The sequence below is a fragment of the Cardiocondyla obscurior genome, linkage group LG12 (assembly GCF_019399895.1).
Source record: "Cardiocondyla obscurior isolate alpha-2009 linkage group LG12, Cobs3.1, whole genome shotgun sequence".
NCBI classification, from domain to species: domain Eukaryota; kingdom Metazoa; phylum Arthropoda; class Insecta; order Hymenoptera; family Formicidae; genus Cardiocondyla; species Cardiocondyla obscurior.
Genome location: NC_091875.1, coordinates 1,786,082 through 1,811,981, shown reverse-complemented (window position 1 = coordinate 1,811,981; position 25,900 = coordinate 1,786,082). Strand labels below are relative to the sequence as shown.

At 44.0% G+C, this 25,900-nt stretch overlaps 4 protein-coding genes across 6 annotated transcripts; 2 read left to right on the top strand and 2 right to left on the bottom strand.

The window, feature by feature from the left end:
* Nucleotides 1-991: 991 nt before the first annotated feature.
* Dysf (neuronal PAS domain protein dysfusion) lies at nt 992-8,321 on the bottom strand. Of its 2 annotated transcripts, none has more exons than XM_070664862.1 (10): nt 8,118-8,321; nt 6,796-7,899; nt 6,183-6,364; nt 3,421-3,482; nt 3,202-3,291; nt 2,927-3,103; nt 2,678-2,862; nt 2,493-2,599; nt 2,245-2,398; nt 992-2,071 (listed from the first exon to the last, which is right to left on the bottom strand). In XM_070664862.1, the coding sequence occupies exons 2-10, from the start codon at nt 6,804-6,806 to the stop codon at nt 1,051-1,053; spliced, it is 1,989 nt and encodes a 662-aa protein (XP_070520963.1). In that variant the 5' UTR covers nt 6,807-7,899; nt 8,118-8,321; the 3' UTR covers nt 992-1,050. The 2 variants fall into 2 exon arrangements, with proteins under 2 accessions (XP_070520963.1, XP_070520964.1); XM_070664863.1 differs by having other exon boundaries at nt 6,183-6,359.
* An 88-nt stretch (nt 8,322-8,409) lies between these two features.
* Nucleotides 8,410-15,837, top strand: LOC139107347 (putative RNA-binding protein Luc7-like 1). Its single transcript, XM_070664913.1, has 5 exons — nt 8,410-8,581; nt 8,760-8,854; nt 14,144-14,242; nt 14,428-15,230; nt 15,374-15,837. The coding sequence occupies exons 1-5, from the start codon at nt 8,521-8,523 to the stop codon at nt 15,450-15,452; spliced, it is 1,137 nt and encodes a 378-aa protein (XP_070521014.1). The 5' UTR covers nt 8,410-8,520; the 3' UTR covers nt 15,453-15,837.
* A 122-nt stretch (nt 15,838-15,959) lies between these two features.
* Nucleotides 15,960-20,141, top strand: LOC139107335 (triokinase/FMN cyclase). Of its 2 annotated transcripts, XM_070664872.1 has the most exons (10): nt 15,960-16,708; nt 17,022-17,091; nt 17,367-17,477; nt 17,581-17,669; nt 17,887-18,103; nt 18,507-18,752; nt 18,844-19,239; nt 19,300-19,553; nt 19,705-19,835; nt 20,001-20,141. In XM_070664872.1, exons 1-10 carry the CDS (start codon nt 16,583-16,585, stop codon nt 20,119-20,121), a joined length of 1,761 nt encoding a protein of 586 aa, XP_070520973.1. In that variant the 5' UTR covers nt 15,960-16,582; the 3' UTR covers nt 20,122-20,141. The 2 variants fall into 2 exon arrangements, with proteins under 2 accessions (XP_070520973.1, XP_070520972.1); XM_070664871.1 differs by having other exon boundaries at nt 15,960-17,091.
* Nucleotides 20,142-20,598: 457 nt separating this feature from the next.
* On the bottom strand, nt 20,599-25,895 carry LOC139107341 (carboxypeptidase D). Its single transcript, XM_070664884.1, has 9 exons — nt 25,001-25,895; nt 24,543-24,775; nt 24,003-24,136; nt 23,491-23,627; nt 22,799-22,986; nt 21,561-21,856; nt 21,242-21,418; nt 20,990-21,082; nt 20,599-20,851 (listed from the first exon to the last, which is right to left on the bottom strand). The coding sequence occupies exons 2-9, from the start codon at nt 24,772-24,774 to the stop codon at nt 20,660-20,662; spliced, it is 1,449 nt and encodes a 482-aa protein (XP_070520985.1). The 5' UTR covers nt 24,775; nt 25,001-25,895; the 3' UTR covers nt 20,599-20,659.
* Nucleotides 25,896-25,900: the final 5 nt, after the last annotated feature.

Genomic DNA, 25,900 nt, shown 5'->3' with positions numbered 1-25,900 from the left:
TAACAACGTTAAAACTGGACGAGAACCTGGCCGAGGCCGCCGCTATAAACGATCAACTGCCTCCCTTTATTTACCTGTTTCCTTTGTAGCATACATCACGTCGAGACGTAATGCGACACGCAACACGCACGTTGCGCCGATGAAAGAAAGAAGAAAATAAGAGAAACTCTCCTTCGTCGAATGCGTTAAAATGTACAAAGCGAATATATTTCATCGTGTGTTAAACGTAAGATTTAGGTATTTTCAAAGGAAATCTCAAACATATATAGCGCATGTACCTGGGTACCCTCTTACGACACTGCACATTCATACATAGTTATATATATAATATATGTAATACATATATCGCACACAAAATACGCACGATATTATATGTGCGATATATGTAATATAAATATATATACACTTGGAATATACGCGTACGATGCGTGCTATTTATCTCAAAACAAATGTTCTCATAAAAACGTATACCGGAGATAAACGAAATGATGTACGACTTTTTTTAATCGTAGATTATTGTAAACACCGATGTAATCAGTCTATGTTTATATACGTGTTTTATATTAATGAGAAATTTACGATTCGAGAGTAACGTGTAAAACGCCAAAGTGACGTGAGGATAAAAAGAGAGGAGAAAAAAAAAAAAGAAAAAAAAAAAAAACACTTGAAAGCGCTAGAAGACGAGCGAGCGTGTAGAAAATTGTGTAACGCGATACCGATAGAATTTGGAAGAATATACTCCGTTGTCTGTGACAAAGAGAAGTATGTAAGTACATTGTCTGAATATTCCTTCTGTGGTTCGCATTTAATTCTCTCGCGCGTGCCCGCTTGGTCCCCAAGTACCAGATCCCCTAATCTTTCCTAGGCTCTTACGTTAATTAAGTCTCTTTATTGACGAGCTAACTATTCGACGATTTTCCTATGCTTTTGCTATAAAAGAAAGCTGTAGGCAGAAACCCGAGCGTTTCCCCTGTTCTTGTACTTTTTTTTTTTTTTTTTACTGTCCCCTAAACTCCTGCTATATGGCCCCTCTTGAACTTATTTCCTAATTTATTTCGGGAAGTCCTTGCTATCGGCTTCCGCAGACTGTCCCTTCCTACGTGGTAACTGTAGCGTGATAGGCTGCACCGCGTCCTGGTGTTGCTTCCTGGCCTGCCCGACGATGTGGCCGGCGGTGGCGGCCACGGGACTGCCGCGGTGGAAGGTGATCTTTAAGTTTGGCACGTGCTGCTCGCTGCCGGCCCAGTCAAAATTAAAGATTGGCGCTTCCGAGTGACCCAGCGTGTCCGAGTCGGGCGTGTTCACCGGCGTGGTCGGCGTGGTGATGTACGGGCTCAGTTCCTGGTGCACAACGTCCGGCACCCTCTGCAATGCATCCGACCACGCTGGGCTGGTGCCCCAGTTCTCCAGTTGAGTGGCGTCGACCGGTGGGTGCTCGGTCACGGTGGCAATCGCGGCGGTCGGTGGCGCGAGTAACGTCTTCGTCGGCAGCCGCTTGTGCAACAGCAGACCACTGCGTTCCGTGCCGCAGCAATAATCCCGGTCGAGGTCGGTGAGATAGTACTTGGTGCCGGGTACAGAAAGCACGTCCGCGCAGCCGCTGGCGTATTGCGTGCTGTGACACTGCGCAAACTTTGCCCGGTAGCCAGCCAGGTGCAATGAGCTCTTATGATACTGCTTGTGGTGATACCTCACCGCATCGTCCAAGGTGTGCTGCTGGTGATCGGAGATCGCGCCTCTACCCTCGTGCTGATCCGAACCACTTATCGACATGTCCACCGGCTCTGCGTCGTCACGCATTAGTCGTCTGTTAGGGTAGTCCGTCGACTGGACGATTTTCGAGGTACCGTGCGACTCTGTCTCCGATCGGTCTGAATGTAGCGACGGCGAGAGCTGGGCGTCGGTGTCGTTGGAGTACGTCCGGATGTATTCCTGGGTCTGATTGGGCCCTGTGGAAGGGTAAACGGTACCGCGGCCTTGACCGCTGGGACACAGCCCATAGGTGAACTTTGTCTGAGACGAGTACTGGTAGAGCCACGAACTGGAGCGCATCACTTCCGCCTCCCTATCGCTGTAATGATTATATATTGCCGAGTGATTAAAATTATTTTAAATAATTTACTCTACTAATTAATCAAATAAATATAAAACTTTGCAATTTTATAAATAATTAATTAAGTTGCAAAATTTAATCACAAAATTAAATTACATAAAAAAAGGAGAAGAAAATGGTCGTAGACTTACGAAAGCACTTGATTTGTGCAAACGATTATGGGATGCTGGCATTCCTCGGAGGTGTCCTTGACTTGCAGCACGCAATGAACCCAGAACCATCTTCCAGAGCGACTCTGTAGTTTCAGCAAGGCGGTGGTGGATCGCTCCTGATCGGACTGAATGACTAAAATCATACGCGAGCGATTTAAAAGACGAAAAAAGATCGCAAAAAATTTTTTTTTTTTTTGCAACTTTGCTAAGAGAACTTTTTTAATTACCGGTTTGATGCTTGCAATAGGCCGTTCTTATAGAGTCCCAATGAAGTAGATTATACCACGATACGTTGACCAGCTCAGCACGCGTGTACTCCAGGTGACTCTCGGCTCTGCAAAAAAAGCAAAAAAAATTCTAGAAAAAATAAAAAAATAAAAATTATCTGAATCAACGACGGGTTGTGCATTACGTCTTATCGATGTGCAGATACTTCATGTCCATCGAGTGAATCGTAGTGAAGATGTTTGTCGCGCCTTGAACGATGCTTTCGCGGGTCTCTGGCAGAACTACCGGCGTGCACGACGCCAAGAAGACGAACTCGTTGCGGTTGCAGACGGGAACAAAAGGCAAGAAGTGGCCCTCCACGAGAATCACCTGAAACAGAGACGAGTTAGAATTGGCATTCGTGTAAAATTAACGTGGCGGGTTTCCTAGTCACCTTTTGATCGCCGAATCTCAGCTGCCTGCGCGAGTTTCTCGACACGTTGATTCGGCACAAGAACAGTCTCCTATCGCTGGGGATGGGACTGTTCCGGGACAATTGATTCTGCACCACCATGTGATCCTGCTTATCGATCACGTCATACACGCTGTCTCCGTGAATAAGCAAGTCCTCCTGAAAATTCCCCGTCTTATCACGACTCGTTTCAAATGCAACGCCAGCGCGAAATATTTACGAGGGCTGTGTTACATTTCTCGATAAGATTACCATACCATAGAGTGCCCGAGGTAGTCAGCCGCGTTTTCCGATATGTATAATAGTTTTCCCTGCTGCGTCATCATCATGATAAAGCCGGACATAGCCTGAAATTAAACGCACAAACTGTACTCCAAAAACTAAAGCCGCGAATAAATAAAGAAAAAAAAAAAAAAGTACAACGGTAAAAAAAAATTATTATAAATAATTGAGATAAATAAATCTAAAGCAATTACTTTCGAAAATCCTATATTAGGCGTTGGAATATTCGAAGACTCGGACGGGCAATTCTTCAACGCTGAAATAAAAAGACAAAAAAAAAATGATAATTAAATTAAAGCGTGAGATTTTAAAGAATAAATAAATTAAAACTAAATATATTTTATTTTTTATTCTATATATAATTTTTTTATTCTATACTATCTATATATTTTATTTTAATATTTGTAGAAAACAAAAGTATTCATGTAAGAAATAAAATAAATTCCTATCAGTGCACATATCTTGTCTAATATGGGTTTATTACCTGCAATAGTCTAAGATAGTCATTTTTTTTATTCTACGAAACGTGTGAACGCGGTTGATAAGCTGGCTATCGCAAACTGTAAAAAAAAGCTGTTTCTTTTTTTATACTCGCATTCACAATCATTGTCTTAGAAATATATCCGCGAAATCTGAGCAGCAGGAAAATAGCTGGGAGGCTAATTTCTATTAACGAGGCGATCCCTTGCAGAGACTGCCATCCGGGGTCATCAGAACGCTAATTAAACTGGCGAACTTTTCAAACGCGCCGTTTTTCGAATTCCGCCTCCCGGATTTTCTCAGATCGCGTATCGATTCTTCGCATGCTGCTTTTACGCTTCATTGTGTCCCGAGACTTAATCACGTGCGATAGTCTCGGGGTACGCGCGGGCTTCGCGGATCGCGAGAGAAAGAGAGAAAAAGAGAGGGGAAGAAAAAGAGTTAGATGGAGAGAGAGCAAAGAAGAGATCCATTTTAATATCATATTTTTTCACGCGATATCCCGCGCGTTCGCCACCCTCTCTTCGCCGGAGCTTCCCCGAAAAAGTAAAGGGGAAGCAAGAGTTATGCACCGCGAGGCAAAGGAAAGAAAGAGAGAGAGAGGAGGGTGAGGAAAAATGCGTATGCTAATGCAGCACGGCAGCGTTTACTAACGGCGCTACATGGGACTATAGTATCCGATACCGCGAGACAATGAGCAAGAGAGAGAAAGAGGGGAGAGGGGGAGAGGAAGAGAGAAAGAAAGAGAGAGAGAGACGGTTAGAAAGGTGGAGAACAGGGGACGAAGGGGAAACCGAGTGGAGAACGGAGAGGAACGCGAGAGAGGAAGGGAAGCTGCGGCGGGCGGCAGAGAAAATGATAGGGAGAAAGAGAGAGAAAAAGGGGCGAGAGAGAGAAAGAGAGAGAAGGACATAAAGAAGGAGAGGGAGAATAAGAGAAAGACGGAGACGCGGTGAGAGGAGGACGCGATGCGGGGCGGAGGAGTGTGGGTTACAGGAGCGTGAGAGTGTTGTTGCAAAGGCCGACAGGTCAGCGGATCACCCGGAACTCGCGCTTAGACTCCGCTGAGTTTGAACGCGCGCCGGCCGATCTTGCCTTCTTGCATCGCTTCGCTTTGCTTTGCTTTGCGCTCGCCTCTCCTCTCCACTTCCCTCGCGGGGTCTCTCTCGTTGTTGGTGCCCATCGGGATACCACGTTCCCCGCCGTCTCTCCCTGTGTCTACGAGAAGCTTACAGCCGGGTTACCCGGCCGACTCCCGCAATCGAATAGAAATTCTCCTTTGCGCGGATCGTTTGCGCGGGTCACCAGCCGATTACGGCCGACGAGGCGAGAAGAGATCGGGGACCTAATGCGGATTCTCCAAGTTCGGCGAACGTCTCGATTTCGAGATTTGATCGACGAACGCAAAACCGAGAAGAATCTTAGATTAACGAACAATAATAATTGATGTTCTCCGTTATCATAAGTAATATTAAGAATCAAACGGCATTTTTTGCAAGCCTAACTCTTGCACGGTCTCTTTTTAATCGCTGCAAGTAGCGAGATGCCTTCTCTTTTATCAAGATAAACCAGTACCAAAATGTTAAACTATCAACGAATCAATCATTGTTATTTTAGGCTAATTAACATTTTAATTACCGTCGGTCTTTCCATATATATATTTTTTTTCTTTTTATCGATTTATTCTTATCAGAATTAATAATTACTGAATAATTTGCTGAACTTGCTGGAATATTATTAACATCAATCTCTGAAAAAATTGTTTATTTAAAATATAAATTTAACAATTCTACTCTTTTATGCACATTACTTTATAAGAGTATGAAGAGATTGCTGATAAAAATAATCGGATAAGATGCATTACTCTAATGATTTATTTATCTAATTAGGATTACCTACTCGACGAGGGCGCTTTTACGTTCGGAAAATTATTAATAATTCTCAAATGACAGTAATATCAATTTGACGGTCCGTACAATGCAATCATTATGTGCAGCATGGTACGCCGAGCTGAAAATATCGAAGTTGAAGACGCGGGGAATCGCATGGCACGAGCGCTTGCCGGCATTGAAGTCTCGGCCGATGGATGCGAATTACTGCAAAGATATGATAATCGCGATATGCCGACTGACTCGCTTTATCGCCTACCTTTATTTCGTGATAACGAGCCGCGATTCGAAGTGACGCCGCGCCGCGCACAAGCCAGATATACTCAAGCAACTATGAAAATTCTCCGCAGCGCTTGTTTCGAAATTATTATCGAACTATGTAAGATTTAATCGATAATAAACACTCTGTATTTGATACTAGCAATTTTTTATTACAACAAATAATTAGAAAATAAAAATTAAAATATTCTACGAGTGTTTTTTTTTTCTTTTTTTCCTTTTATCGATTTTAAGAAATTCAATCTCGAGGGATGTAAGGAAAGAGCTTTAAGGCTTAAAAGTGCGAGCGAACTCGCCGTTCACCATACCTTGCTGAAAGTAGTTGGCTTTTCGCAGGAACACGCAGACCAAGGCCATAAGCTGCAGCTGGGAAAGCCTCTGGCGTGTCGAGGGCGGCAATGGCAGTAAGTCACGTAGATTCGCGATTTCGGCGTTTATCAGGTCCCTTCGAAGTTTGCTGGCGCCTTTCGTAGATTTGCTCGCATCTATCCTTCAAGCACACGCTGATGTTACTGTCATTTGCCGCGGCGCGCGAATACGGGTGCGTACCGCTTTTAGTATACCGTTTCGCGAAGCCGGCCCACCCCGCTGTCCACAAATATCCCGAAATCGCGACATCCCGTGCTTCAGCGAGGAGCGCAAATCCGGGAAATTTATTCGCGTTCCCGCGGTGAACGATCCCGCGAGGGTGCACTCACCCCCGACGTCGCACGGTTCTCCATTCGATTTCCCGCGAGTGACGTTACTTTACTGAACTTTCATTCGATCGAAGAGTAACCGGAGGATACCGGAAGTAAATTGTGACACGCCGAGTGACCTTTCTGTCGGAGAAGTCGGTGGTCCCCGCCGAAGTACGGGGCGAGAAGTCGAACGGCGATGAAGATGACAAAGAGGGAGGCGCAGGGGACAACTGTAACTTACCGATTGAACATATTTCGGTGGCCAGGAAGACATCAGTGGTCGATCACTGGTGGACAACGAGCGGGAGGACATCCGGGTCGGCGGGTTCTCGCGAAGCTGCGGCTACGATCTAACATCCGGGTCATAACGCGCAACCACACTGAACACGTGGATGGACTGGCGGAGGCTGGTTCTCCTACCACCACCAGCGTCGACCGCTACCACCTCCTCCGCCTTCTTCTTTTTTCTTCTTCTCCTCCTCCATCTCCTCCTTCACCGCCATCACCTCCTCTTCATCCACCTACTACTGCCTCGTCCTCGCCGCGCTACTCCGTCCTCCTCTCGCTTTCGTTCTCGCGAGGCCTCTCCTCTACCTTCGCGCTAGTTAATCCCTCGGTCTCGCTTTTACGCCCGCCCGCCGCGTTTCCTCGCTCGCTCTCGGGTCACGATCGAGAGCGCGGGGTCTCGGTACCTCTACCGCCGCCACCATCGTCGCAGCCACCTCCGCTACCGGTTGCACCGTCTCCTCTTTTCTGCATGCGGTTTCTGCGCGACTGTCGCCCAGCACGACTCGAGAAGTTTTCGGAAACTGTTATGCAACGTACGTCGATTGCATTTCTTAACGAGAGAGGACGGGGACGTGGGCAGCGCGCCGACGTTGACATCTGCAAAGGGATAAACAAATAAAATCAAGAAAATAATGGAGAACATTTAGTCTCGTAATGGTTATACTTGAACTGGAAGATACAGAAATTTATTTAAAAGCCCTGATTTTATATACGTGTATATGCATAAGTAGATATATATTGTATTATTTTTATGTCAAAGATTTTGATTAGAAAGAAAAAAGCTTACATTCTCTGATAACGTAGACTTGCGATTGTAATGGCCGTGGAAGTGCAGAGGAAGTTTTAGCGTTGGATATTGTACACGGAAGTGTATAATTTGATTTAAACTCCTGAGGGGGGCCGCCGGTCATTGCACTCCACCGTGTTGGAAGTCGCCGAGCACCCCCTGGTTTAAATACCGTTGGAACTTTGTCGGCATAAATCCCGGCGCTCTTTTCTCTTCCATCGACTATCGTGGTCTCGGCAGAATCCTAAATATACCCGATCTTTACGGCTCCTATAATTACAACACCTTCGTTAAAGAGAATTAAATTGAACGATGGGGTACGGGAAAAAAATGTATTTAAAAAAAAATTTTTTTTTTTCCCTCAAAGTAAGCCTTTGTTTCAAATCATTAACCAAGTATTATAACGTCGGGCGAGAAAAGTTTGCGCGATCGCGTTCAGCGGGCGGCGATCGATTAGTAACATCTATTACAATCCGTAAAAAAATTACCTGCTCCCTTCTGCCGACAAAATGGCCGACGCGTCGCCCAGCACATCGCTTTGCAACGCGTCCCTATAATTCTCTGCGTGCGAGTCCCGGTCCGGCCGACTCCATCCAGCGGTCAATCAAAACAAACTCTCGGCAGCAGCTGCAGGATGTTTTGCTCAACGATTCTATTGGCTAGGCCGGAGATCCGGGGTTCGAAAGTCTCACCATTCAGACGGCCGCGCGTCATGTAAACGCGCCCGAAGTGGAGGCGCTGCGGCCAGCGAGCGCGGCGCGACGATCGACCTGATGAAGGTGTGCGTGTTCGTGTGCGTGCATCCGACGAGTCCGATGGCGTGTTCGCTCGACTGACTTTGAGAGCTACGTGCTTTTGAGAGGTTGTGGAGGCCGAGAGCTGCATAGAAAAATGACGGCGCACGATCAGATGCGAGCGATGCTCGACCAGTTAATGGGCACAGGACGAAATGGTACATACATACGCGGCTGCCGGCCCGATACAAAGTTCACCGCGGTACGCGGAGTGCGCGATCGGGAGGGTGTCCCGAGTTGAATAAACGCCGAAGGCCGCGGCCATACTTGCGCCAGCACTCTGCACCCTGCCCCCCCTTGTACGCTCTTCGACTAACTGTCTGAATTTGCTTTCAGGTGAAAATAACAAATTTCAAGTAAAGTACTGCGACTCGAAGGTCTGCAAGAGTTTTTTGCTGGCCTGCTGCCCCCATGAAATCCTCTCGTCGACGGTGAGTGTAGTTTTCCGTGCTATAACGATTTCCGAACACAATTGACACACCGTTGGCACTATGCGCAAAGATAAATGCACCCTGTGTATACACATACATACATACACACATACGTACTTTACATATGAGTTTTTGTTAATTTTCAATTAGCTGGGAAGAGAGGAAAAAAAAATTACAGTTATTTAATCTCTTCCCCCTCTTCGCGTTTGATTACTTCATCTATTCTATTTGCTGATTGCACAATTCAGTGGTCGGTCTATTCTGCTAGTTGATAGATTACCTATCTTGCTCACAGAGGGTTTTCAAAAGGGATTACCATTGTCATATCATGTACTCTTTAACACTTGCAACCTTTAACTTTCTAAGGAATCTGTTACCTCGAGGCATTTGTGAGATGATGGTCAGTACTGAAAATGCGGCTAGAAATTAATCCTTTCTAGTAGTATTTTTATTCACGTTTGATTTATAGCAATTAGTAAAGTTAGTATGCATACAGATATTTTTATTTTTACATATACTCCAATGAATAAAAATATATAAATAATAATGCAATTTTGTTTTCCAGTGCAGTAACTGTTGTATCAGATTTTTATTAATAGATTCTACTGACGTTGAAAAATCAATATTATACGCATTAAGATGGAATCGCATGATCACTCTCCCACAATGCCTGTGGTGAATAATTAAATATTTTAACTGCATATTTACACTGCGATAGTTACCAAACAGTCTGTGTGCACAAATACAGAGAATATGGCCGTTTACACGACCCAATCTAATTGAAATAATTGGGGTAATTAGACCAATCATTATTATATTAGGTAATAATGGAAAGATAATTGTTCTTGAAAAAAAAAAGTAAAGCCGCTTTTTTTTGTCTCAACGAAATTTCGAAACTAGAACGCAGTCTCTCGTCGTACATATTTTACAATCAGTCGAGGAGAGCTGGAATGCGCTCCCCGGGCTGTTATCTCTTCCCGGCTCGTTTTTCCTGATTGCTACCCACCATTTTAACGCAAAGGGCAGTAATATGATAATGGAAGGTCACATTTATATCCCACTTTACGAGCTACGGTCATAAACTCGTATGCACACTGACCTGTTTAACATTCTGCTGTTACACACACGTTACATCATTCGAATATCGCGTAACGTGCGAGGGAATATCTTTACTAATCAAATACACTGAGAGAAAAATATTTGCTTCTAGACCTAGTCATAATTTTGTGATATTTCTGGTGATATGGCAAACTAAATTTATATTGTTAAAAATAATATAAAATTATGTTTGGGTTCGCAGGTAACGATATTTTATTCTCAATGTAGAAGAAGGTCGCACAGAATATCGATTAGCCGTCTTAGAAGCTGAAAGGCAATTTCTTTTTTTTTTTTTCTCCAAAATTTTTTTACTCGCCTAGAATTTAGACACGTAGAAATTAGATAGATCCGTTGTGATAAATTCGCCAGCCACACGTCATTCGTTAGCGCTTTCTCCTCCCTCGCCTGTGCCAACTGGTGTGTTCAGCACCACACTTAGGCGTTAAGTTTCCGTAGATCGTAAGAGTTAGTCCCTCGGGACCTGATAAGCGAACTCAAGTGAGGGATGAGCGCCGCAGGGGTTTCGCCTTACTTTATCCGTCACGTACCTCAGGAATTGATTCCGATCAATTCACACTGGATACCGTCGAAGTGCAACACGGGGCAGGCGTTTTTTAATCGCAAACTAAGGTTCACTTTGACCAAGCTGCGATTAATTTAATCTGAGATCTGAGATCTGATAGAAGAGATGTTTCATGCGAGACGGGCTCTTCAGTTAGAGCCTCTCGAGTTTGATCTTCGATTAAGTTGATCGGAACTTGGTCGAAAGTGAACGTGGACGGCACAACACGTAGAGACACGCGGGCCTGGACCGACTAGTGGAACTGCGGCCTGGAAATCACGGAATTTCGCGTCCACGTGCTCACTCATGTCACGATTTTCTTTTTCCAGGCCGCAGGATACAGCCTCTGGCCGTTCCATTGCCCAAAACGCGTTGTGGATTCAATACACGGTGAAAATTTAATACCGAGAATTAATACAGTGCCACAGTAGTTGGAGATCTGAGTTACAAGATGAAGTACTACGGCTGGTCATTGTCTACCACAGCAGCGTTCAAACTTGTAATTCTAAGGTGATCCACAACCATTGATGACGCTGTAGCGGTTCTCGGCATCAAATTTCCTCTGTGTACGTCCAGCAATCTGAGAATATTGCGGTTTCTAGTCGAAGCACACGGGTGACTTAACACGAAGACGCGCGCAATCGCACGTCCTGCATATATGCGGCCGATCGAGCAACACGTTTCGTTATCAGGTTGATTTATCAAGGCCGAACATGCCGTAATTAACGCATCGAGTACTGCTTCGCGCATTTCAGTGTCATCTTGTGCGAATTGGTCACAGGGGTGTTTGCTATCTCTCCTCCACGTCCTCCTACACGTGGCTGCCTGAGTCACCCGCTCCCTCCCTCCGGTCTCGAGGTTCACAACGAGATCGAGGTTCCCCGATACCCGGAAACGTGCCGCTCCATCGTCCAGAATAATAATGTCAAGTTGTTTCTGTTATAAACCTATTATAGACCGCGTGACGGACGTTTTAAAAGTTTTGCCCTACTGAACGTTCCCTCTACCTCTCACCTCTTGGTCTCGTTGTCCTTCAGGCGGCTGCTAACGTAGGAAAGTTTCTTTACGCGGGAAATGCCAGCGCACGCTCCAAGCGGAGTTGCTTTTTAATCTTCCATCGGTTTTCAATGCCATCCGCAGATATCGGAATTTATTTTGCATAAATAATCGCGTAAAACCGCACGCGCAGATATCTCGAGGAGCTGCCCGGCGTGATCGATGCCGAGAGATGCCGAAAGGTTCGTTAGCTTTGCTCATCGGTTTCGCGGAACAGTCTTCTTTTATTGTAGATGAGTCTAAAGTTGATAAATTAATTTCATCTCGTATCTGCATAATTTATTCACTCGTTCTTTATCTCTCCTCCTTAGGAATGAACGGCACCGTTTTATTCAGTTTCTATCAATCTGTGTCACTCGCTTTCATTTCTTCTCGCGGATTTAATTAGATTTCCCGCGAGTATAAAGGTACACAGCTTGAATGTGGAAGATGCAAATAGAATGCGCCGGGCTCTGTTCTCCACCTTTATTCTCGATCAGCTGGGATCGCATTCATACTTGAATCCCGGATGAAATGCGATTCCAGAAGAACTGGCAAGTACAAAGCCGTTACTCGGGAGGGAGGGGAGGGTGCCAGTTCTACTTTTTGATGGGTGTTTAGCGTGTTAAAAGACTTAACGCTTTTCGAACTCTAAGGGGACGAAGTCTGTCGACTGAAAGCACGTGGAAAATGTAACAGTGGGAGATAGCAAATACTCTTGAAGGTCCCCGCGATGCGATATCCGCAAATAATAATCGTAAAAGAAAAAAAAAAAACGGAATCGAACGAAAAAAAAAGCAGAGAGAAAAAAAAAATTAATAAAACAAATAACAAAAATTACTAACGACATTCGCTCGAACGAGAAGTACGCCGATATGCAGATCCACTAATGTCAACGTAACTACAGTTCTATTTCCAGAGTCTCTGGAAAAAGCAATTCCAATCAGATCCATTGTACAATATTGTTGCGAGTATTGTCCGCTCATATGTCCGTGTTGTACTTGTCGCTCTCACACGCGCGTTACTGTAAGTACTGAAACCGAGAAGAGGACGTACGTATTACACCTACAATTTGATTTACCTTTACCATAATTCAAGCGCTAGATATACATATACATATGCATATCTATATCTATACATATATATATCTATATACATATATTAATTCGATAACGGGAGACGTAAAGGGCGGTCTTACCTCAGCCCCTCTGCCGGGTCACCCAAACGGCGGCGAGGCTGAGTGATTATGCCGAATGAATAAACTCCCAGAAACCCCCCTCGAAAAGGCCTGTTAACAGTGAGTCGGTGAGTAGCGTCATGCTGATTCATGAGACGATATCTTAATGTCGCTTCTTACTACTAATAATGCCGTTCACGGCAGGTAGGAATGACACAAGTTTACTTTGAGAATGTGTGTGAGAAAATATTTATCATCCTGTGGAAGTGTGGGTGCAGAAAATGAAGCAGTGATTCTGTAAGTAGAAGATTTGCGAATTGCCAAGTGCCGGGCGAGGGCCTATCTCTCTCGCCGGTGGTCTACCTACCCCCCGTAGCTTTCACGACCGGGGGGTGAACCATCTTCCTTCCCTTTCCCCTCCCCCCCTTTTTTTGCTCCGATAACTTTCCTCTCGAGCGAAGACGCGGGAGAAATTTCACACGTGCGATTTCTCCCGCGTCGTCCAGATTATGCGACGACTAGAGCTTTTATCGCGGCATTTACTGATACCTTTGGCAATTTGCAACATCCTAAGTCTCGGCAAGAGAAAAAAGAAAAAAAAAAATATGTAAGGTGGCATGACGCAGAGAGGCGTGTAATTAGGCAACAAGCGGCGGTTCCATTAGAAAAATTTCCTACAACCATTGGACGTGTACGTATTGAATCCGTTTTTTTTTTTTTTTCTAAAAATTCGTTTAGCAGCCAATGTAAGACACGATTCGTGCCGTACGTAAAATAGTATATTAAACCATTATAGGCTGTAAGTTCTCTTTCGTAGAAAGAAAAGTGAGCATTATGAAACTTAAGGTGTGTGCTGATTATAGCTTCATTGCCATCGCATTCTCGTGTCAGGCGGAGAACTGTTGCCACCCTGTAAGTGAAAACAACAAACTATTTATCTGTACAAACTGCATTTCTACTTTTACGCGCGATACTAGATCGCCCGGCGATCTCGATCGCTTCATTATTGTATCGCTCTATCTAAGCCTGTGCAGGAAGACGAACTTGCGTTTCCGTAAGTTCACGTAAAAAAAAAAAAAAAAAGAGAGAATTAAAAAGTAAAAAAAAAATATATACATATATAAGAGAAAAAATATGAACCTATTCGAACGTCTTATCCTAAAAATACAGGCGACATAAGCTCAGAAATTTTTGTCGTATCATCTCTGTCTCTCTCCTAGATTATCGATTTGTGCTTATTTTCCAGTCGCGACGCCGCGACCGAGTACGTTATATTCTTGTCAAAGTAAGAAGTACATATCGTAAATACGCAATGCTGGGAAGGGTCTCTAAACTCGTATAATGCATAGAATCGATAAGGCCCGCGTGCGATCGCAGGGATCGTAAGTCTAATTATGATTTGATTTGTAAATCGTAGCGCATGGACCTGGGAGATTGCCCCCAGATTCACGACTTGGCCCTACGGGCTGACTTCGAGGCCGCGCAAAAGAAGAAAGATCACTTCTACGACATTGACGTGAGTATTAATTCAACGCATTAAATCACAATTGTTCCTGCAAATGTATTATATATATTATTCATATATTATTCTTACAAATATATTATTCATACGATATATGTATTTTTTTAATTCTTTGGTTTTTTTTTTTTTTTTTTTGGCTTAATGTTTAAAATTCTAACATGCCCATCTCGAATTTACAGGCGATGGAACATCTTCAGACCTTTATTGCCGATTGCGATCGTCGTACAGAACAAGCGAAACAGCGACTGGCGGAGACGCAGGAGGAACTGAGCGCGGAAGTAGCGGCGAAGGCGAACAACGTTCACGTGCTCGCCGAGGAGATTGGTAAGAAACTAGCCAAGGCCGAGCAGCTCGGCGAGGAGGGCTTTGTCGAGGAGTCGATGAGGTTGATGGGCGAGATCGACGAGCTGCGCAAAAGGAAGAACGAAGCTGAGCAAGAATATCGAAACAGCATGCCGGCATCAAGTTACCAGCAGCAGAAGCTGAGAGTGTGCGAAGTATGCAGCGCGTATCTTGGAATACACGACAATGACAGACGACTGGCGGATCACTTTGGTGGGAAATTACATCTCGGCTTCATCAAAATCCGCGAGAAGCTCGCCGAGCTTTCAAAGACCGTCGACGAGAGGCGTAAGGAGAAGCGCGAGTCCATGCTCGACAGAAGACGCGACAGAGACAGGGAGGACCGCGACAAAGACCGCGACAGGGACAGGAGCCGCGGAAGATCAAACTACAGAGACCGCGACAGAGATCGCGACCGCGACCGTGACCGCGAACGTGACCGTGACCGTGACCGTGACCGTGACCGTGACCGCGATCGAGACCGTGACCGTGATCGCGACCGTGACCGCGATCGCGATCGCGAGCGTGAGCGAGATCGCGAGCGAGATCGCGATCGCGATCGCGAGCGAGATCGGGACCGGGAACGTAGGGACAGCGGTAGGAGAAAGTCACGATCTCGCAGTCGCAGTCGTGGAAGAAGGTTTGTAAATTTTCCTTTTCTCGTAATAAAAAAATTAAAAATAAATGATCACTATTCTTTCAAATTTTTAACGAATTAAATTTTGACAAATCAGCAAAACGCGACAGAAATTTTTTTACCATTTCCATTACGTTCTGTTTCAGATCAAAACGTTCCCGCAGTGGCAGCCACAGCCGTCGATCTCGTTCTCGTCGCAGCGGATCTAACGACCGTAAGAGATAAGAGACAAGATGTATAAGGACTATGCTCAATGGTTTCTTTTCCTTCCTCGCACGCGCACTTTCGTATAATGTGTAACACCAAGCCGTGCGCATCGTCCGTAGCGAATGCGATATCCCATTTTGACATAATCTTTGTACATTACTTGTCACCCGATCGATATGTTAACGCGACATGCTATTTATGCTGAATTTATTCCTATAATCGAGATAAGTCTTAAATTTTTTTATATATATTATATATATATATATAATTTAATTTGGCTTTTAAAAATAGTTTTAATTCATTGTAAATAAGAGTAGCTTAAGTGCAACTTGTATCGTCAGTTGTTATATGTTTACCATATTTGAGCATATACATTAATAAATTAGTAACAGCATAAATGATACACTCGGCGTTATATTATTTCTTTAGAATATATTTGACTAAGCTAGAGGTTTTTAAAACTCTTAAGATCTTAAAAAAGAATATAGATTGAATTTGGAAGTAGCTAATAATTGTGAAAAATATCAACGATTAAAAATGAGATTTTTTTGCGAATAATATCCGACGAAAATTTGTTAATTATTAAAGCTTTCTTTCATTAATTAAACGTAACCGACAATCGGTACGCGGTATACATATAAGTGAGATAAATTATTGACCGCGTTCAGTAGAAGTGCTATATTTACAGCTGCTGTAAAAATTGTAAATCTGATAGTAGTAGCTGTGTTAAGCGACGAAAATTGTGCCGTTCCAAATTGCGCGTAATATAAAACGGACATTATCAATCAAATTAGTTAGTTAGATAGCGTTAGAATAAATTTATATAATTTGATTGACCGTGTTTGTTTCACATTGTGCACAACTGGAACTCGCTCGAGAAAACTGATCTGCTGGCTTTGGACGATTCTTTAATGTTATTGGTTTCTGCGCTTGGATCTTGGATATGCACCAACAGAACGGCCAAAAGAAAATCATAAACACAAGAATCATAGATCCCAGTTATCAAAATAAGTGAAACGTCATACGATAACCCGGGATCATAAGGTGGAGATCGGCTTACGGATCGCGTTGAAATTTATCGTCGCGTTTCGTTCGACGTTACATCCCATCGGACTCGACGTTAATATACTATCTGACCGTGACGCACAATGGCGAGGCCGAAGAATTTGATTAACTCGTTGGAGAATGCCGTATTCGAGACTCTGTCGGGATTGTCCTACATGTATCCGCAATTGGAGCACCACGTATCGCACGGAGTGGTACTGTCGCCGGACGTATGTAAAAAAAATATAGCTGTTTCCATGATGTTATAATGATTGAAAGATAGAACGTTTGTAAAGTAATCGATTGTTATATGTGATATTAATTAATATTATATATGACTTTATAAATATTTAATTCGGAAACTTTAATCATCGGTAAGAATGCTGCAGAGAAATGTGTATTGTTAAATACTTAAAATTTTCCAAGATGATCTCGTTATACCTGGCTAGCTTGAACTTAACGTTCACTAGAACAAACGCTCGTTACGTAACTTTGCAAATAATATATTTTTGCAAATGTAATTTATGTTCCCGTACACCGCAGTGCAGAGAACGCCGAGATAAAGTAGCCTTGGTGTGCGGCGGCGGGAGTGGACACGAGCCGTTTGCTGCAGGTAATTAATGTCTGCGTCATGCATGTTTTGTTTGTTACAAGTTGAACATTTCAATCAGCGTAAATCTCTCGGCGTTTTGTGCTACACGAAATACGCAGGAATTTCTTGAAAATTAAATTTAAACCGAGCTTAATCGTACAATTTTGATAATTAATTTAATTGTATAATTTTCGAGTTGCATTAAAAAGATATTATATATTAAAATTGATCCAGACTTAAAAAAAAAAAATATATATATGAAAGTCTCATTACTGAAACTTTTCTTTTCATATTAGGTTTCGTCGGCACGGGCATGTTAACAGCCTCTGTAGCAGGATCTATCTTTGCGGCACCACCATCATCTCATATCACGTACGCTCTTCGGCGCGTCGCGGAGAACAACGACGGTTTTCTTTTATTTTACATAATTTTATATTATCGTTATAAAATATATAGTACTACAATAAGACTTTTTTTTATTGACGCCACGTTAATATTATTTTCTTTCAGCTGGCGTTCTGGTCCTGATACCTAATTACACAGGGGATCGTCTGAATTTCGGTATAGCGATCGAGAAGGCACGGCAGGCGGACGTCGCGGTAAAGTTAATAAAATCTTTATTTACTCCGAGAGAAAAATATATAAATTAGACCGAGAGATGAGCCCAATTATATTTATCATTACAAATATCCTAAAATTATGGATTGAGTCCAGAAGTGATTATATTTTTCTCTCAATGTACAGTAAACGTCGATAGAAATGTAGAATATTCAAGGTATCGACCCCGCAAAAAGTCATAATTTTCAATGAAACCAGGTGGAAGACGTAATCATCGGCGATGACTGCAGCATCCCAGATTGCGAGGGAAGTATCGCCGGCAAACGTGGGCTGGTGGGCTTGCTGTTCGTTATCAAAATCGCGGGTGCTCTCGCCGAGAAGGGTCTACCTCTGCACGACGTCGCGGAAACGGCCCGACGCGTTTCACAAAGCATTGCGACCTACGGGATCGGGTTGACCGCGTGTGCCATACCAGGTGTGCTATGCCACTACGCGCGGTACAATTACGACATTATGCACACGTGCTATTATTCCGGTCAAGCGCTCCTGAGCACAATTGTTTCCCCATCCGACAGATCGTCAGAATCCAGACAATGTCGGTTCCGTAGCCACTGTTGCTTGGCGACTTTTCGCAATATTTGAGTATGAAAATTGTGTAACTCGATTTAGTAATTATTTAATTTAATAATAATTTAGCAGATATTTAATTTAATAATTGAGTGATTTTATATAATTTTATTGCGCGACGACTGTAATTGATTTAATAGTTTGATTTAATTTAATAACGCAAAAGTTAAATTATTTATGAAGAAGGAAGGGGGTGAGGATAGGCGCGTTTGCGATCGTAATGTGTTACTCTGAGGGAATATTCAATGCAGGTCAGCACCTTATGTTCGAGCTTAAACAGGACGAGGTGCAATGTGGAATGGGGGTGCACGGAGAACCGGGTTACAAGAGAATTAAGCTGGCGACCGCGTCCGAAATGGTGACGTTAATGCTGAAGCGCATTTGTGAGACGTTATCTCTATCTGCTACTGACTCGGTTGCAGTTATTGTCAACAATTTCGGTGCTCTAAGTCAATTGGAGCAGGGAATCGTCGTCCACGAGGTTGCATGTCAACTTCGTAAGTATCCTGCCTGTCGTATTTTTTTTTTTATATAATAGATTAGAGTCGTTTTTGAATGGCAGCTGAAACACTTTCACATTTTTTTCAGGGAACATGGGTATACGGCTGGTTCGCGTATATTCTGGCGCTCTAATGACGTCCATAAATAGCGTTGGGATACACGTAAGCCTACTGAAACTGACCGAGAACTACGACACTTTCGTCGAGTGTCTAGACCAGGAAACGGAGGCACCTTGCTGGCCGGGTCGCGCCTACAGTATACCTTCGACTTTAACGAGCGCTCCGGCGTTAAAAGAAGCTCCGCTCGGGCGAGGAAAAATAGAGAAAATGGGAGTACCGTTAAACGCGCGCGATCAGCGTTTGATCAAGCTGTGCTTGACGAACGCCTGTACCGCTATTGTCGAAAAAGAGGCGCATCTCAACAAGCTGGACGGTGCTTGCGGAGACGGAGACTGTGGATCAACCCTGAAACGTTTAGCCGAAGGTACGTGCGAGAGAAAAGTACAGTTACTTTGCTGACTTTGCTGACTCCGCGTGTCCACAGGTATCTTGAACGACTTGGATCATTTATCCCTATCGCATCCGGCGACGTTGTTACTGGAAATAGCGGATGCTGCGGAGGAGAAAATGGGAGGTACTTCCGGAGCTCTATATTGCTTCTTTTTCACAACCGGCGCGAAAACGTTGGCGTCGCTCGAACATGAGGAGGATATGCAGCGCGTTTGGCTCAACGCCTTTCGCAGCGGATTGAACTGCTTAGAGAAATACGGAAAAGCGAAGGCTGGTGACAGAACTATGGTTCGCATACATATCATAGAATTATACATATATATTATTCCTATTTTCTGCTCGCTGTATCGTTGCGAAGACAAATGGCGAAATAAAGTCTTCGCAAAATACGTGAGGCTCATTTAAATTTTGAGAAAAAAATAACGATTAATATTTTCAGCTCGATGCAATGCATGCGGCGTGTGCGGCGTATGAAAAACTATTGAAAAAACAGCCGAGCGAGATTTTTTATGACGAAATAGCCACGGCGGCATGGGACGGATGCAACGCGACGAAGCTCATGGAGCCCAGGTGAGCGAAAGCTACAAAGAATACGTTTACTTGAACGTTTAAAGTGCGTTTATATTTTAAAACTTAAAGCTTCTAATATAATATAAATATGATATATAAATTTTCGTCGAACGGTTTGAACTTAATTATCTTTAGAAGTGAAACGTATTCGATACACGTTTACAGGGCGGGGCGAGCCAGTTACGTGAAACAAGCTCGGTATTTAACGGAAGTGGACGCTGGAGCCTATGCCGCAGCGGTGTGGATTTCTGCTATTGTACAATCGATTACGCATTTCAAGGAATAATATATTCGTTATCTCTCTCTCTCTTTCTCTATTTTTTCTTCTTTTTTGGAAACTCGCATTGTCGTCGCAAGAATTCGATAGTAAATAACGAGTTTCTTACCAAAACGAGGGACCATTAATGATTATATTAACTATTTCCTATAGAACATTTAGATATCGTAGGTATTACGTGCTACTGACTATATAACATAAAAATAGTTGTGTGCCTGTCTTTGAAAATACAATGAAAGGTGCACTTTCCAATATATATTCCCGGCTTTATAACGACAGAGTCGGGAGTGGATATTGAAAAGCGATTTTTTAGAGATAATATCAAACTTAATACGCGATAACACAAAGTCGCAGTTATTTCTGGCAGTATTTTGCCGAACAATCGGGTTTCTTTGCACCGAGCGTCCACGAAGAATGGACAGACTAAAATTATTGTGTCGTTTTATTTTACACGATAATATAGAATAAATAAGTAATTGTGTCTGTATGCGCGTGTGTGTGTGCGTGTATATGTGTGTGCGGACATAGGTATGTCCATCTTACGAGATTATCCGAAGAGATTGGTCACAAAGCTGTTAAATCCGTTACTAATAGACGAGAAGATACCGCCATTGGCATCGGCGGCGGTGTTCACTCCCGTTTGGGGCCGATAATGTAACGTGTGATCACGGTGCGGATAAGGCCTGCCGCCAATATTTCCGTTATATAAAACGGACCCATTATCCTCATCGTACTGCCTCTGTTAGAACACAACAAACTTTAATGTTAGGAGTAATTAAAACGTGCCGCGTCGATATCGCCGACGGCGCACGTGAGTGACATTTAAAAGACATTATGAAGTGCATGGCTCTTTCGCATTTGCTGGTATTTGACTTACTTTCGTCGAGTGGAGGGTGACGTTGAGGAGCGTCGGGTGTTGTTCTATCACCACGAATTCGACCTCGCGAGGTATATAGCCATTCGAAAATACCTGAAAAAAATGTGATATTAAACTCAACGCGGTATAATGAGCGTTACATTTTTTTTTTTTTTAATATTCTATTTAGCAGACAAGAGATATTTTTTTTTTAATTGTATTAATATAAGAATGGCTTTACTGAACGACCTGTAATCATTGCACCTCGCGTACCTCTAGCTTGTAGACTCCGGGCAAGAGAATTCTCCAAAACTCGCCGTACTTCGTTGTAGAGAAGCTAACATCTCGCGACTTCACCTTAACAGAAGCCCTCTCGATAGGATTGCCGTTCTCGTCGATAACGAAGCCGTGGACGCCTCTGTGAGCCTCCGCCAGGAATTTGATTAGAGACTGAAAGCACGGTGAACACGCGTCATTACGCGAAGAAATAAACGACGCTTTGACGCAAAATGCGTGTCACGGAATCAGGTCGGACGTGTGTTTTTCTCTTCTTCCATGAAATTATAGAATTTTTATTTCGAAAGCCGCTCACCGCTCGGTTCTCCGCCCAGTAGTGCGGTAGATCAGCGGCCGGGGGATACTTGCAGCAGGAAAGTTCCAAGGTGATCTCCATGCAGCCGTTCCAGACGTAGTTGAAGTCCTGCATACCGCCGGTGAGCGGGTACCACTCGGCGCCGTTGGTGATTCCGCGTTTAAATGCGGGCTGGGACGACGAGCACGGTAATCCCTGGTACATGGACCCGTGGTTGCGGGAGTACGTCAGCGACAGATGTTGAAACACGTCGTCGTCCGGCGAAACGCTCGGCGTCGACGTGAAACTCTGAAACACTAATCTCCCTATATGACAATGTTCCCGTTCGCACGGCGGTCTATCCGCGGGCAAAGTGCTCGAGTAATTCGTGTATAGGTATCTACTGTAAGCTGGCCTAGAATGCCTGGCGCACGTCGTAGATCTGGTTTCGCGAACTAGAGTCCCGAGACGCCTTGGCTTTCGCCTTTACGAACAGCCGTTTATATCCTTTACTACTGCATGAACGTTTTTTTTTCCCCCCTTTTTCTTTTTTATTTTTCTCTTATTTTCTTATAAAAAAATTGTGTAAGGGTGCACGATTTTTTCATGCGTATATGTGTCTGTGTGTGTGTGTGTGTGTGTGTCGCGTCTAACTGTGCATCTAATTATTTCATTTTCGTACTTGCGAAGCTGCTGTTTTCTAGCGTGATCTCTGCGTGAGACTGAAGCCGTGAGCTTTGTAATAAATTTCTTACTTTTTCCTCAATATTGTAACCGAGTCGATTAAGAGCGATAGCGCCGATACCTCGTTTCCGTTTGCGTATAAACGGCAAAAGCGAGTGTCTAATATCGAGCACAAACGATACAATTAATATAATCATGTGTGTCACAATACCTGCACATAGGGGCGCCGATCGACAAATTCCTGACGGCATGAAAGTTCACATAATATCATGACAGCTTCATAGCTGCGAGCAACCGCGGTCAGCTGCTTATTATCATTCGTTTGGTAGCGCAAAAAAACGTTAACGCGTTCAAGATCGCAAAATACTGCCGAGGAGATTACACCTATTTCTTTTCTGTTATCTTTTCCTTTTTTTCTCTCTCTTTTTTTTTTCTTTTTTTTTTTTTCTTTTTTTAATAAATCTCGCAAGATGATTCGCGCTACGGTGAAACGGCGCGCGGATTATTCCGCGGCTCGGATCGAGGGCGATCGAGCGGGCCGCCCTTTAACGATCATCTGCGCCAATTCAACTTACGCGAGTTCGGGGTGTTATCGAAGGGGTAGCTGGCCACGAGCGCGCCGCCGTGCAGGCTGCCCGAGAGCACGAACTGGATCTTCGAGACCCACTCCTTGACGGCCTCGGTCTCCGGCTGGCTCTTCTTGTTGTTCTGCTTAAAGTAGTCCGGGAAATTGCGGTTCAGGTCGAAACCGCGCGCGTTGTACCTGCACAAACAACCGCATGCCGATAGGTGAGAATTGGGAGCTGAATGAATGAATTAATTAATTTTTATATATATTTTTTTTCTTTTTTTCTTTTTTCTCCAGCGACGAAGAAGCGACCGAGAGTTCCGGTGAAACGCGTCCCGACATTTCGAGATATCTTCTTTAGAGGGAAGACCGTTTAATGACGACAGCGCTTTGGGAGACTATTTATTTATTTAATTATATATTCATTAACACTCGACCTGCGATTAACCAAACGCCGAGTGCAACGTTTTTAATATCTTTCATTTAATTTTGCTTTAGGTTTAAATCGAGAGAAAATTCCTGTTTTAAAATGAACAGTTAGTCGTATCTCTTTTTTTTTTTTTTTTTTTTTTTTTTATTTAGCGCGTCGGTTATTAGGCTCGAAATAAAAGTTTCAACGTCGCGGTTCTCCAGTTAGAAATCAGGACGAGAGGAATAAATAAATCGGAGGATAGAAATCATTTATGTAAAACGTCTAACCTGCCTTGACCACCGTCGCAGCGGCCCTCTTTAGAGACTTCAAAGCCATCGGGATTCATTGACGGCAGAATGTGAATCCTTGTATTATCCAATAACCATGTAATGTACGCGTCTGTGCCGTACGACGTCACGAGGAACTAGAGGGAGGAAAGAAGAAAATAAATATGCCTAGAAATACAATGCGGAAGTGACAGAATTGTCGAAATCAATTACTGCCATTGACATTGTTCGCAACGATTGTCGAACTCGGTCGCTACCGATCGACGTTGATTAATTGATATCGAATAACAAAAAAAAAAAAAGAAAAAAAACAAAGAAGGCGTTATCGCATTCCGGCACCACTTCGCTTTCAAATCTCCGTCCAATCTCTTATCCAAATGGATCTCGCCTTCATGAAGCATTGTGCTCGCGGCGGACCGAATTGTATAAAGGACATACCGCCGCGTGTGTTACTCGTGATTGCGAGTAACGTGACGTGGAAATTCCAGCTCGCACCCGGCATAATTACGTACGTGAATGAGATGCAGCATTAATTCGCGTCCCACAGCTTCGTTTCCGTGAATATTGGCGACGTACTTGACGTCGGGCTTGCCGATCATGTGCTCGTAAGGCGAGGATGACACGACCATCACCCACAGATCACGACCTGTCGCACGAATAATCGCTTCGTTACACATATCATTTTTTTAATTCAATTTTTCAATTTTTTTTTTAATGAATCAATATCGGAATGTACAAGCGAGACGTCGAACGATTGCCCGAGCGCTCTTTTTTAAGACCAAAGGTCCAGTTAGACAAATCTGATAGTGCGTATATTAAGAAAAGCATAATATAATTTTAATTTTATTATTACAATTTTATAGTTGATTTAATTATCCTGCAAATGTAATGTAACTTTACTCTCAATGTAAAAAAAAAAAAAAAAAAATTAATAAATAAAGATTAATTTATAATAAACTACGAAAAACGGACCAATTGATTTTTTAATGCGTCTATGAAATTTCGTCTAAATAGACTCTAAATGCAACGTCGTTAACGTTAATGAGCGTTACCTTTCACCGACTTTCCTATCGAGTACAGCGCGGTGAGGTTTTGAAACCGAAGGGACGTCGCGCGAAGAAAGCGGCTCATCTGCTCGTAATTGTGATACTTGAACTCGATGTTGTACGGCTCCTCGTACGTCAGATAGCGCGGATGATACAGCCGCGGCACGTCCCCTTTGTTGAATTGCATGCCGCGGACGCTCCCGTGAACGAAGAGGAGGAAAAGTAGCGCGCGATACATTCTGCAACAACATTATCGCCGCAATGCGCTCTAATAAATGCACGGCTGGGAATGAAAATTCAAAGTGAAATGTTTCCTTCGTTCTCCGATCCAACAGCCTCAACTCGGCCGTTTTGCATTTCATTTCTGCGGATCGAACGTACGGTAATTTTTCCATTTACACTGTAACGTCACGCTCGTGCGAAACCTAATTACTGACCTTATTGCTATTAAAAGTCTACGTTACCTGACTGCGTAAAGGTATCAACCGTGAAGAGACCGCGCCGTGGAAATTCTCGTGGAGTCGCTAAATCAGCGAGGCAGTGTGCGACGAGATATATATAATTTTTTTTTTCTCCTGTCCTTTTCAACGTTGACCTTTACTTCCAGTATCCAAGTCGTTCACGCGGGACCAGGCACGATGACGAAGATACACTTTTTCTTTCTCGGCCGTGACGCGGGTCACGTTGGCGCGCGGACGGCGAACGAGTTGACGGACGGCATTTGCGGAAGTTGCGAAGGGAGGAAAAAGGGTAACGGGAAGAAACCCCCGGGAAGAAAAGCGTGCGAGGGTGCGAGCAGCAAGAGAAAAAGAAGAGAGGCAGAGAGAGAGAGAGGTGAAGAACGAAAAGAAGAAGAAAAGAGAAGAGAGAGAGAAAAAAAAACGGAAGAAAAGCGGAAAGAGAGAGCGAGAGAAGCAGAGGAGAGGAAAACGGCTGCGAGACCAAAGGTCCCGGAGACCAGCCGCGGTACCAGCGTGTCCGCGGCGCGCGAGTGAGGTAGGTGAGGTGGATGATATCTCGGGCTCGGGAAGAGTAGCGCGGCGGAGAGATGTGCGGATGGTACTGTGAACCCACAAAGAGAGAAGCGAAATATGCCGCCGCTCACTACCACCACCAGCGGTGCGACGGCAAGCGCCAGTGGCAGTGCCGACGGCAGCGGGCAGCAGGCAGTAACCAGTACCAATACCAGTACCAATACCAGCACCAGCGACCAGCACCAAGCGCCCAGCGACTCCGAGCGCACCGCCACCGCCGACGCCACCACCACTACTAATGAAACCCACTTCCTCCGTCGCTCCGGTATCTGTCCGCGAGCCTGTTGTAGACCAACCACTGGCACAATGTGTCCCGGCTAGGAGAGACAG

Excerpts from the sequence above, each read along its gene's own strand:
- Dysf (XM_070664862.1), bottom strand. Across the intron at positions 3,104-3,201 it reads ACTACCTCGGGCACTCTATG|GAGGACTTGCTTATTCACGG; the intron begins GTATGGTAATCT and ends GGGAATTTTCAG. Across the intron at positions 2,600-2,677 it reads TATCTGCACATCGATAAGAC|AGCCGAGAGTCACCTGGAGT; the intron begins GTAATGCACAAC and ends CTTTTTTTGCAG.
- LOC139107347 (XM_070664913.1), top strand. The coding sequence starts at position 8,521 with ATGACGGCGCACGATCAGATGCGAGCGATGCTCGACCAGTTAATGGGC. Across the intron at positions 8,855-14,143 it reads ATGAAATCCTCTCGTCGACG|CGCATGGACCTGGGAGATTG; the intron begins GTGAGTGTAGTT and ends TGTAAATCGTAG. Across the intron at positions 15,231-15,373 it reads AGTCGCAGTCGTGGAAGAAG|ATCAAAACGTTCCCGCAGTG; the intron begins GTTTGTAAATTT and ends GTTCTGTTTCAG.
- LOC139107335 (XM_070664871.1), top strand. The coding sequence starts at position 16,872 with ATGTGTATTGTTAAATACTTAAAATTTTCCAAGATGATCTCGTTATAC. Across the intron at positions 18,104-18,506 it reads GACCGCGTGTGCCATACCAG|GTCAGCACCTTATGTTCGAG; the intron begins GTGTGCTATGCC and ends TATTCAATGCAG. Across the intron at positions 19,554-19,704 it reads AGGCTGGTGACAGAACTATG|CTCGATGCAATGCATGCGGC; the intron begins GTTCGCATACAT and ends TAATATTTTCAG.
- LOC139107341 (XM_070664884.1), bottom strand. The coding sequence starts at position 24,774 with ATGTATCGCGCGCTACTTTTCCTCCTCTTCGTTCACGGGAGCGTCCGC. Across the intron at positions 23,628-24,002 it reads TAATGCTGCATCTCATTCAC|TTCCTCGTGACGTCGTACGG; the intron begins GTACGTAATTAT and ends TCCTCCCTCTAG. Across the intron at positions 22,987-23,490 it reads TGCGACGGTGGTCAAGGCAG|GTACAACGCGCGCGGTTTCG; the intron begins GTTAGACGTTTT and ends TTGTTTGTGCAG.